This window comes from Cherax quadricarinatus, chromosome 56, assembly GCF_038502225.1.
Source record: "Cherax quadricarinatus isolate ZL_2023a chromosome 56, ASM3850222v1, whole genome shotgun sequence".
NCBI classification, from domain to species: domain Eukaryota; kingdom Metazoa; phylum Arthropoda; class Malacostraca; order Decapoda; family Parastacidae; genus Cherax; species Cherax quadricarinatus.
In genome coordinates this window covers 17410959-17423451 of record NC_091347.1, presented here as the reverse complement: position 1 = coordinate 17423451, position 12493 = coordinate 17410959, and the positions used below count along the sequence as shown (strand labels likewise).

Genomic DNA, 12493 nt, shown 5'->3' with positions numbered 1-12493 from the left:
ATATAATGCAGAGAATTTGGAGCACACGGCTAGGCAGAGTTGTTGAGGTGAATTGGGCATTCAGGGAGGATGGAGCAGGATATGATGACCAAGAGGTTAAATAATTCTGGGGTGGAAGGAGAGGTTAGACATCATCCCAGGAAGGATTGGATGGAGAGGATAAAGAAGGTTTTGACTGCTAAAGGCTTGAGCATCCAGGAGACTTGCATTAATGTGTTAGATCAGTGGGTGGAGACAAGTGGTTTTTATAGCCTGACTTGCTGCTGAAGTGTGAGCAGGATAACATTTATGAAGGGATTAATGAAAAATGGTTAACCAGATTTAGGACCTGGGATGGGAAAGCACAGTTCCTGCACTCTGAAAGAGAAGTGGGGATGTTGCAGCTCAGACAGTCGAGTCATTTCATTTGTGATGTCTGCACACTCCTGGCAAGACAACTATTTTACAAATGATTCCCTTAAAACAATGCATTTCCATGTGACAACCCATTCCCATCTGACAACTGATTTTCCTAGAAGGGCCATTTTGCATAAAATAATTTATGTAAGGTAAATAATTTTGTAAAACTGCAAAACTGAATAACCTTTATGAATTTATCTTATTTAATAAACATAATTAATCTTTACATAACTGCTATAGTACTTTTACTTTGCATTTCCTGAACTAATTGACTAAATTTTTTTATGTATGCAAAGAGATAAGTGGAATGCCTGTGAATGTAATGAAACTCTTACTAAAAAGAGTAGAATGTGTATTTACTGTGTATTAACATACTGTATAATGCCTAAGTGATGTTGCAACACCCAATTCACTACCTGAACCAATAATGGTTCAGGTAGTGAATTGCTTAAAAATCATCTCATTTCTCAATACTAACCAAACCAGCCAAAACAACTTCTAATCAGTTATTTATATTATATGACCTCTAGTCTATTAAACATCTGTCAGTCCATGAAATATTACTGCTTGAACCATTAACTGTAACACTGTTTTATTATGTACATCTTCAAGATTATTATTCTTATAAACCTTCACCTTGACTACCTCACATTAGTATTAAGATTAAATAAAGATTTTAATAAAGGATAACCACTCTTGTCTAGATTTAAGTAGTCATTATGTACCAGGATTAGTCTGCCTGAAATGCCCCAGCATGATAGTGGCTTTCTTTGTACTTAGCAAACCAAAACTGTAATTACACACTGCAACTTTTACAAACAAATAAAATCTTTATTCTTTTTATTCTTTATTCAATACCTGACTTGCTTCTTACACCAAAAACAAACTTTACACATTCAGTTTCCTTAAAACTACAGTAGCTGCTTGCCTTCCTTACTTTCTGGAATAACAATATCATAAAATGGTTAACTCAGACATTAGATAACATTAGGTGGAATGTTAAGTAGAAAATTCTCCCTAGATTTTACCAGGAGAACCATTATGTGATAAGGCAAGAAAGTTGGAACAACCTGGAAGTAGGTAGGGCATTTACCTATAAGGAGTGAGTTGTGGGTACTGGTGTAATGGGTAGGTTTCTAGGTTGTTAGCACAAAGAAAACTCATCTGTTCAATGTCCTCATACAAGCATGCACACTTACACATGCATGAACACACATTCATACTTACACTCATATACATGCTTTCATAAGACATTTTAGAAGCCCTTCAAATAGCAGAGTCAAAAGTTATTAAATAATAATTTTTTTTTTAACACATTGGCCGATTCCCACCAAGGCAGGGTGGCCCGAAAAAGAAAAACTTTCATCATCATTCACACCATCACTGTATTGCCAGAGGGGTGCTTTACACTACAGTTATAAAACTGTAACATCAACACCCCTCCTTCAGAGTGCAGACACTGTACTTCCCATCTCCAGGACTCAAGTCCGGCCTGCCGGTTTCCCTGAATCCCTTCATAAATGTTACTTTGCTCACACTCCAACAGCACGTCAAGTATTAAAAACCATTTGTCTCCATTCACTCCCATCAAATACACTCATGTATGCTTGCTGGAAGTCCAAGCCTCTCGCACACAAAACCTCCTTTACCCCCTCCCTCCAACTCTTCCTAGGCCGACTCCTACCTTGCCTTCCCTCCACTAAAGATTTACACATGCTCGAAGTCATTCTGTTTTGTTCCATTCTCTCTACATGTCCGAACCACTTCAACAACCCCTCCTCAGCCCTCTGGATAATAGTTTTGGTAATCCCACACCCTCTCCTAATTTCCAAACTACGAATTCTCTGCATTATATTCACACCACACATTGCCCTCAGACATGACATCTCCAATGCCTCCAGCCTCCTCCTCGCTGCAACATTCATCACCCATGCTTCACACCCATACAAGAGTGTTGGTACAACTATACTCTCATACATTCCCCTCTTTGCTTTCATGGACAAAGTTCTTTGTCTCCACAGACTCCTAAGTGCACCACTCACCCTTTTCCCCTCATTAATTCTATGATTCACCTTATCTTTCATAGACCCATCTGCTGACAAGTCCACTCCTAAATATCTGAATACATATTCCTCCTCCATACTCTCTCCCTCCAATCTGATATCCAATCTTTCGTCACCTAATCTTTTTGTTATCCTCATCACCTTGGGCAACTCAAATTGTTTATTTATTTATTTATTTATTTATTTATTTAATGTCTTTGCAAACAGAACATTGAAATTGTGTATATACAATAGTGAGTTGCAATACAAAGAGAGCCTCTATTATGTCTTGGCATTATGGGTCAATTTAACATTATTGGCTTACATTCTGCTTAATACTTAGTAGTATATCATAGTTGTACAGTAGGAAAGTAATTATTTCATAGTTGCACAGTAGAATATTAATTATAAATGAATCAAAATTTGTATAATACAAAGATATGTGTATTTATATTCTAAAATGCTTTTGTGAAAAACAATGATTCAATTATATTCCTGTCAACAATGGATAAAAGGTTCAATGTGATTGTTTCAGTTATGATGTGGGAGTACATAGGTGAGTAAATTTATACTGAGTATTTAGCATTTAGTCTAGAGTGATTAAGTGGCTCTTGAGAAGAGTCTTAAATTGATTTTCAGACTGGGTTACTTTAATATCTTCTGGTAATGAATTCCATACTTTGGGGCCCTTTATGTGCATAGAGTTTTTACACAGTGTGATATGGACACGAGGTATATCAAAAAGAGATCTGTGTCTTGTGTTGTGGTCATGTGTCTGATAAATATGATAGTAACGAGTCTATCACCTTTGCATGATAGTGGCAAAGAAAGCCATTATCATGTCGGGGCATTTTGGGCAGACTCATCCTAGTACATAATAACTAAGAATATCTTAATATGAATTTTTTTTTTAACTTCTTTTTAACACACCAGCTATCTCCCACAGAGGAAGGGTGACCCAAAAATGGGAGCACATTTACCATCATTCATTCAACAGTTGTCTCACCAGAAGTGCATGGACATCCTAATTCAAAGGACCCTCTGAACTGCAACAACCTCACCCCTCCTTCAGAGTGCAGGTACTGTACTTCCCACCTCCAGAACCTAAGTCCAGCTAACTGGTTTTCCATGAATCCTGTCATAAGTGCAACAGTCCAGCAGCATGTCCATCCATAAAAAACCCTTCTCTCCACTCACTCCAATCTAATGTGCTCACACAAGCCTGCTGGATGCTCAAGCACTCAAAACTTCTTTTATCTCCTCCCTCTACCCCTACCCCTCCTGTCTTCCACTTCAGATTTATGCACTTCTTTTTCATCCAGTCCTGATCTATCCTTTTTCAGTGCCCAAACCACTTCAACAATCCCTCCTCAACTCTCTGAATTACAAGTCTGGTTACCCTATACTGCCTGATAATTTCTACATTCCAAAATCTCTGCAAAATATTCACAGCATCATAATAATAATAAAATATAATAATATACTTATACAAAAAAATTATATAATATCTTCAGACAATTTAGACAAATATAAACTTATGAGAAGAGTTTTACTCTACTGAGAATATTGAGTTCACTTAATGAAAATGAAAACCTTACTACCTGTCTTCAACCATACATCTCTCTCTCTCACCCACACTTCCCTCTGTCACTCACTTTCCTCTCTCACCCATACTTCCCTCTCACCCACACCTCCCTCTTGAATCCATGCCTCTCTTTCACCTATACTTCCCTCTCTCACCCACACCTAACTCTTTCATCCACACTTACCTTCCTACCCCATACTTACCTCTCTAACCCACACTTATCTCTCTCGCCTACACCTACCTCTCTAACCCACACTTATCTCTCTCGCCTATACCTACCTCTCTAACCCACACCCCCCTTTCTCATATCTCCCTCTCTCACCCACATCTCCCTCTCTTGCCCACATCCCATCTCTTACCCACACCTTGGTCAACCACTGTTACCACCACTGACATACCTAGGTAAGCAAATCCTTCACTTGTAGAGGTAGATTTCCTGACCCTCGCAATAGCAGCCTCAAGGGAATTGGGAAGGCCAGCCTCCTGCATGGACTGCCACATCTTGGTGTACTTGTCGCTCACAGGGTAGTCCCACACTGCAAGCTTGGCCCGCTCAACGTCACTCATTGAGTCATTTAGGGACATATCCTTCCAAATCCTGCCAGAGAGTTAGGATAATAACTTTTATACATACAAACATTTGAAATAATTCTTGCTGCTTGGCATTAATGGGTTATCCTATTACAAATCAATATAATTTGCCACTAATGTACATATGTCTATATCAGCTGTAACTTCAGTGGGTTATCCTAGGTTCTTGCAAAGAACACTACTATAAAAAACATAGACTGGAAATAAGCAAAGAATTAGAGAAATTATATTCAGCAACACCAACCAAACTAATGAAGAAATTTTAACAACCTGACAGTAGTACTGTTGATATATTTAACCCTTAAACAGTTCAAACAGATCGACGTTCAAATTCGTAGTGCTACAAAAGTAGATCTACTTTTTTTTACATATTTTCAAATATAACAAAAAAAAATGTAGGTAAAAGTTTTTTTTACACGTTTTCACATGCAAAACAAAAGAAAAAGATCTACATTTTTTTACATACTTTCAGATGTTGAAAAAACGTATATATACGTTTGGACCATTTAAGGGCTAAGGAAACTAAAGGGAATATTTTTCATTAGTTATTGCATTAACTTAGACAGAAAAATGCCAAACTACCAACAACTCCCTCACAGATCTTCTTAATAAAAAATTTGCTGGAAAACTAAGAAAGAATCTTATAATGAACTATTTACAGGAATCATGGATTCAGATTAACAAACATAAATATGTAAAAAACAAATTCAGTCACACCCTCGAACAAGTAACAGTAAATCATACCAGAAATAATGAAAATGATTATGAAATGTATGTGTCAAGAGAGAGAAAAGAATGGTGAGAGGGCCAACCTACTCGTAGAACTTCTTCTCGATATAAGCCATCCGCTCGAAGTAGGTCATGGTGGAGGTGCCGTTCACTGGGGCATACTGTACCTTGTATTGGTTGCTCAGGTCATCCAGCGATTCAATGGGGGTATCCAAACGTGACACTGCAGGAGGTGACACAAACTATTATTCAGTTATTCACAGAAGTTCAGTTATACAGAGATTAACTTATACATAGTAGTGCAATTATACAGTGATATGGCTTTAGAATGGGTAGGGGATGTGTAGACAAAGAGTTTACATTGAAGCATATAAAAGAACAATATTTAGATAAAGGTATGGAAGTTTTCATTGCATTTATGGATTTAGAAAAGACTTAAGATAGGGTGGACAGGGGAGCAATGTGGTAGATGTTGCAAGTGTATGGAATAGGTGGTAAGTTACTAAATGCTGTAAGGAGTTTTTATGAAGATAGTGAGGCTCAGTTAGGGTGTGTAGGAGAGAGGAAGATTACTTTCCAGTAAAAGTAGGTCTTAAACAAAGATGCATAATGTCACCATGGTTGTTTAATATAGTTATAGATGGGGTTGTAAAAGAAGTAAATGCTAGGGTGTTGGAGAGAGGGGTGGGATTAAATTATGCAGATTCAAATACAAAATAGGAGTTGACACAGTTACTTTTTGTTGGTGATACTGTGCTTTTGGGAGATTCCAAAGAGAAGTTGCAAAGGTTAGTGGACGAGTTTGGGAGGGTGTGTAAAGGAAAAAAGTTGAAAGTAAACATAGATTAGAGTAAGGTGATGAAGGTATCAAACGAGTTAGATAAGAAAAAATTGGGTATCATATTGGAGGGAGGGAGGGAGTATGGAAGAAGTGAATGTGTTCAGACATTTGGGAGTAGACTTGTCAGCAAATGGGTTTATGACGGACAATGTAAACCACAGAATTGATGAAGGAAAAAAGGTGAGTGTTGCACCAAGGTATTTCTGGAGACAAAGAACATTATCCATGAAGGCAAAGGAGAGAATGTACGAGAGTATGGTGGTACCAAAACTCTTATGTGGGTGTAAAGCATGGGTTATAAATGTTGCAGCAAGGAAGAAGCTGGAGGCAGTAGAGATGTTGTGTCTAGGGGCAACGTGTGTCGTAAATATTATGCAGAGAATTTGTAGTGTGAAAATTATGAGATGTGGAGTTACTAAAAGTATTATTCAGAGGCCTGAGGAGGGGTTATTGAGGTGGTTTGATCATTTAGAGATTATGGAGCAAAATAGGATGATTTGGAGGATGCATAAATCTGAAGTGGAGGGAAGGAGGATTAGGGGGTCATCCTAGGAAAGGATGGAGGGAGAAAGGGTAAAAGAGGTTTTGTGTGCAAGGGGCTTGGACATACAACAAGCATGCGTGTGTTATTAAGTTAGTAAGTAAGTTTATTCAGGTATACACAAATATAGTTACATAGATTATCATACATAGCAGCATGCTGCATTTTACTGTATTCTTTTGTACTTCACTGTATCATGTTCAAATTAATAAATAAATAAAATAAATAAATAAATAAATGTGTAGAGAACCAGGATAACCTAAAAAAGTCAAGAAAAGTGACTTATTTCCATTGGGGTCCTTTAAATAGGAGTGAAGACTAATGATTTTTGGGACTTGACAAGCTGTTGGAGTGTGAGCTGGGTAACATTTTGTGAGGGGATTCAGGGAAATCTATTAGCCAGACTTGAATCCTGGAGGTGGGAAGTACAATGTCTGCACTTTAAAGGAGGGGTTTGGGATATTTGCTGTTTGGAGTGACATCTGAAGTGTCGTATCTGCAAGCCTCTACAAAGACAGTGATTACATGTGAATGATGGTGAAAGTATTTCTTTCTCTTTTGGGTCACCCTGCCTCAGTGGGAGATGGCCATCATGTTGAAAAAAAAAATCCTGAACATTTTACAGAATAATATTAAGTTATATGGTGATTGTAATTTTATCCTCTTGGAATTATAACTCAGAGCTAGAAAAATATTGTCTCAAACACTAATAATTTAAAAATATATTGCCTTCTTTGCCTTCTCTTGTTATGGTATAGATCAAACAACCATCTTTAAAACTTAAAATAAATTAGGTTCTAAACTACAGTGGACCCCCGGTTAACGATATTTTTTCACTCCAGAAGTATGTTCAGGTGCCAGTACTGACCGAATTTGTTCCCATAAGGAATATTGTGAAGTAGATTAGTCCATTTCAGACCCCCAAACATACACGTACAAACGCACTTACATAAATACACTTACATAATTGGTGGCATTCGGAGGTGATCGTTATGCGGGGGTCCACTGTATAGCATTTTTGTTAACACTGAAATTTGTACATTATACTGACAATGGTATAGCATACATGAAGGGATTAATATTAAAGAGAACTGTTTACTTCAGCAGTGGACACTCACACAAATTTTAAGTGTGAATCTAAGCCGCTAGAAAAACAAGGACACATATAAGGTGCAAGATTTTAATCAATTAAAAATTAACGGAAAATAGAACAAAAGAGGTTAAAAGAAAGTGACAAAAAAGACAGTTGCAGAGAGAAACTTATTGCAATATTTCATCTACAGAACAGACTTCTTTGGTTAATGAGTAACTGAAGAAGCCTGCCCTTTCAAGAAGGTTCTTTTCTGTAACTGTGTCTTTTTCATCACTTGTTTTATTCATTTTTTTTAACACACATGCTGTTTCCCCACCATGGTAGAGTGACCCGAAGAAGAAGAAGAAACACTTTCATCATCACTCATTCCACCACTGTCTTGCCAGAAGCGTGCTTATATCACAGTTCAAAAAGTTCATTAAAAGAAAGTGGATAGTGAAAAGAATAGATACATGTAGCAAAATTCAATAGGGAGCATCAGACCTGTGAGGAAGGCAGCCAAGTTAGCAGTGTATGAGGCAATGATGATGAAGCCAAAGAGCCACCAAGTTGCTGCCACCAGCCGCCCAGACAGATTCTTGGGTGCCTCTCCTCCTCCCTGGGGCACATGATATAGTATGTGAGCTGTGATGATGCTGTACATCACTATCTTAAACAGAGTTCATTAGTTTATTATCTGTAATGCCTAAATTTATGCCTGTATACCTTCAATATCCTTATACAGTGGACCCCCGGTTAACGATATTTTTTCACTCCAGAAGTATGTTCAGGTGCCAGTACTGACCGAATTTGTTCCCATAAGAAATATTGTGAAGTAGATTAGTCCATTTCAGACCCCCAAACATACACGTACAAATGCACTTACATAAATACACTTACATAATTGGTCACATTCGGAGGTAATCGTTATGCGGGGGTCCACTGTATATAAGCAAATAATAATTATTCCCATTGAAGTCTAAAGTTACTCTACTCTTGCCCAAAATACTCTGCATAACCATTGACTTTCTGCATGCACAACGTAATGTCACCCATACACAAATATAACCCACACATAGGAGAGAGGAACTTATGATGAAGTTTTGGTGTGACAATAGAGAGTTCTCTCTCAATTCATTAATTTTATCTCATTCCAGCACATAATGAGGCAATGTGTAATAATATATTAGGTAAACTAATACATGGCACTCTGCAACTGCAAGTACAAGAATGTACACCTGATACTCTGAGCCACTATGTCCTCAAGTAGATTTGTTATTATTATTACAGTATATCCATTGAGGGATCATACAGCACCTGAGGAATGAGAGGAAATTAGGTTTGATCCGAAGGAAGTGTAGCTCCAATATCTTGGATCAAGAGCCTTCATCAGCATTAAAGCACTTCCTTCCTTATGCCCTGAGTAAGGCCACTGATGTGATGAACACCTTTAGGGTATCTAGTATCATGACATAAGACAATTTTTTACCCAATACAATTTACAGGCTAAGAGCTCTTATTCTACCTCAGCTCATTTCAAAGCCAAGCCTTAACAAAGATACATCACCACCACCCCAATATGCCATTAACCCTTTGAGGGTCGACAGGCCCTCTCCGAAACTCGTTCTCAGGGTCGGCCAAATTTAAAAAAAAAAAAAAATATTTTCTCTTATGAAAAGATAGAGAATCTTTTCCCGATCATAAAGACACCAAAAGTTTGAAATTTGATAGAAAACTTACGGAATTATGCTCTCGCAAAGTTAGCGGTCTCGGCGATGTTTACGCATCGGCGATTTTGCCCACTTTGAGCCCCATTCGGCAATTTCACTGTACTAGTCGACAAAAAACATGAATATTTCGCTAGAACTCCATTTTTTTCTATCGAATGGGTGCAAGAAACCACTCATTTATGAAATTCAACTATCCAGTACAGTGGTCAGAATTTAGCAATTTTGCCAATTTCACACAAATTTCAAAAGATGCCAATTTCCGAATAGGGTCCAGAATAAACAAGAAAGACATTCCTGGCACTAAAATGACATTTCCTCTAGTCATTAGTCACGTCTCAAGGCCCCTCTTATATTCTTTTGCTTTCCACTTTGAATTTTTATTTTCACAAAAAATATAAGATTTACTGTTATGCAGACTACTGCATTAGTGTAAAAAATGGTATAAATATTATTGGTGCACTTGTGAAAGAATATTAGACTCACCAGTTGACGTGTATTGCACGCTTGGCACGATTTGTTTACTTTTGAAGTTTGGTAAAAATCGAACATTTCTGCTACTTTGAGCTCAATTTCAAGGCACCTTTCTTTGTAAAACCAGTCAAAATCATCTCAATTTCTGTAATATGTCTTCCATTCTATAAAATGAGACCAAGAAAACTAGAATACAACAATAAATACCATACGAAAATACACTGCAAAGTCGCTGATTTATTCAAAAAAAATGGTCAAAGTTTTTTTTTTCTCATTATGCACTGTGTGCTGCAGGATTTTTTTTAGACTGTGCACACTGACCACATAGACCCATTCTTTCATATGAAGGCCTAGCAGCTTTCTCCCACTAGATTTGAGGCCGCTAGAATTTATGAGTACTAGTACGTCAAAAACCCCTACGCGTAAGACGTACTAGTACGACGAAAACCCTCAAAGGGTTAATAACGGTTGACTAACACCCAGATACCTATTGAACACACCTGGGGGGTGAGCGATGTCATGCAGAACCAGAGACATTCCTTCAAGTTAAATTCTCTCTTCTCTTCATCATCCTTGTATTTCTCCCTGTTGTTCTGGTAGCTGTAAGGGCTGAACCGATCAAAGATGTACAGGAGGATGCTGCAGAGGAGAAAAGAAGATGAACAAGATGCTGTGAGAAGGCAGAAGTGGTAAAAGGAGAAGGTTTGTGAAAAACTATACAAAGATGACATGGAAAAAAAGAAGATATACAAGAGATGCTGTAAGCAAGAGATGCACAAGACAAAATGTAGTGGGATGCATTGTATAAAGATGCATAGATGCAATTTAAGCCCTTATTTCCTATAGGTGTAATATTATAAACATGGGCTGTGTTCCTGGCAACCAATGTCATGCATATCCCAGAATTTCAGTATTTTACTAGCTATCTCAGTATGTAAAACTGGGGAACAAGGGCATAAATAGTAAACAAATAATGGCAAGGTAAGGGAAAAATAGTATTAATCTTTGAAAGGTAAATTTAACCTAAAGGATCAAACTCACATCCTCTCTCCTCCACTCACCCTCTCTCTCTTTTCTCCTTCCAGCTGCTTAAAATTAACTCTTCATTCTTTTGGTGAAGCTCTCTCCTCACACTTGAAGCTTTCATACCTCTTCGCCTAGCGAAGCCCTCAAGCTTTTCCAGCTCAACCCCCCCCCCACTCGACACCTCATGAATATCCTCGCCCTTCATCCCCCCCTCCATTTCTTAACTGCACTCCTTACCTGGTGAAACCATAGGCAACGAGGATGCAAATCCACACCTCTGGCTCAAGCACCGTCAGGAACTTGAAGAGAGATGTGGGTAGCTTGACCTTCTTCATCATGATGGTGATGCCCACCAAGTCATAGTATGGAACTGTGAAGTCCACCACATTTTCCCGCTCTGCCATTACTGACAGTGGTGCTAAGGCAATGTCTGCTGCCTGGAAAGAAACCAAGATAAAACTGACTGAATGAGGGAGAAAAATAGAGGGAGGGCAGGGAGGGAGAAAAACAATGAGAGGGATACTGTGTTTGAAAACTATGCTATATATTATTTAAACAATAAAATACTTGCAGGCAAAAGAGAATCATAATAAATGTAGTAACATTCTTGTGTAACATCTGATGAAGAAATAAAACTAATGTAGGCATATGACTAACAGATCATTATTCAAGTAATGAACCAAAGTACTGGATGAAACAATTAACATAGCAGTGATCTTAGCTAAGGTTTAGCAAAAATAAAAAATCAGTACAGGCAAAATGAAGTTAGTATGTCTTGGTCCTGTACTCAGGATATCCTAATCCTGTTGTTAGGATGCTCATGGTCATGTCAAGATGTCCTCATGTGATGGTCAGGAAGTATTGGTCATTAGGTCAAGATGTCCTAGTCCCATGGTCAGGACAGGTCAGCATACTATATAAAATGCTGACAATAATATCATTCAAATACAATGATGAGCTAATCTAGGATACCGAGCAGACATAAGTAAGGCTACCAACCTTATCAATAAGTTGCTTGATCATACCATTCCACTCTTGATTGTCATTCATTGTGCCAAATTGACCATCTGGAGCTTCAAAAATCTCATACCTGAAAAATGGAGACATAATGAAGTCCTGCTCAATCACAAACTTCTTGAAAGCCTTTTCAATAAATTTTTTTCAGTTGGTGCAAATGTTCTAATTCACTTTTTTACCCTTCACAGAGAGCACTCCAGTGGCAGTGAAGGGCTTTTGACTCAACAGTTAAACTTCCCTTCCTCAGATCAAACTAGATAACCTCCCTTTCCTCAGGTTATGGATGACCCTTACACGTTTAGTACTTACCCATGACAACATATCTTGTAACACTGAGGAGTAAATTACATTGAATAATGGTTGTACCTGGTCAAGGACTAGGCTATAGGGGCACTGGAACACCTTCTAGGTAGATCTATTTCTCCTAGCTCCATATAATTTCATTAGCT

At 37.9% G+C, this 12493-nt stretch overlaps 1 protein-coding gene across 1 annotated transcript in view; it reads right to left on the bottom strand.

Moving 5' to 3' along the window:
* Window positions 1-12493, bottom strand: part of Ir25a (ionotropic receptor 25a) — a 77569-nt gene that overhangs the window by 14626 nt on the left and 50450 nt on the right. Inside the window, exons 12-17 of the mRNA XM_070097115.1 lie at window positions 12027-12117; window positions 11265-11464; window positions 10502-10640; window positions 8305-8419; window positions 5434-5569; window positions 4425-4624 (exon numbers count right to left, since the gene is read on the bottom strand). Of these exons, the coding sequence (XP_069953216.1) occupies window positions 4425-4624; window positions 5434-5569; window positions 8305-8419; window positions 10502-10640; window positions 11265-11464; window positions 12027-12117 (881 nt within the window). The remainder of the gene's footprint in view (window positions 1-4424; window positions 4625-5433; window positions 5570-8304; window positions 8420-10501; window positions 10641-11264; window positions 11465-12026; window positions 12118-12493) is intronic.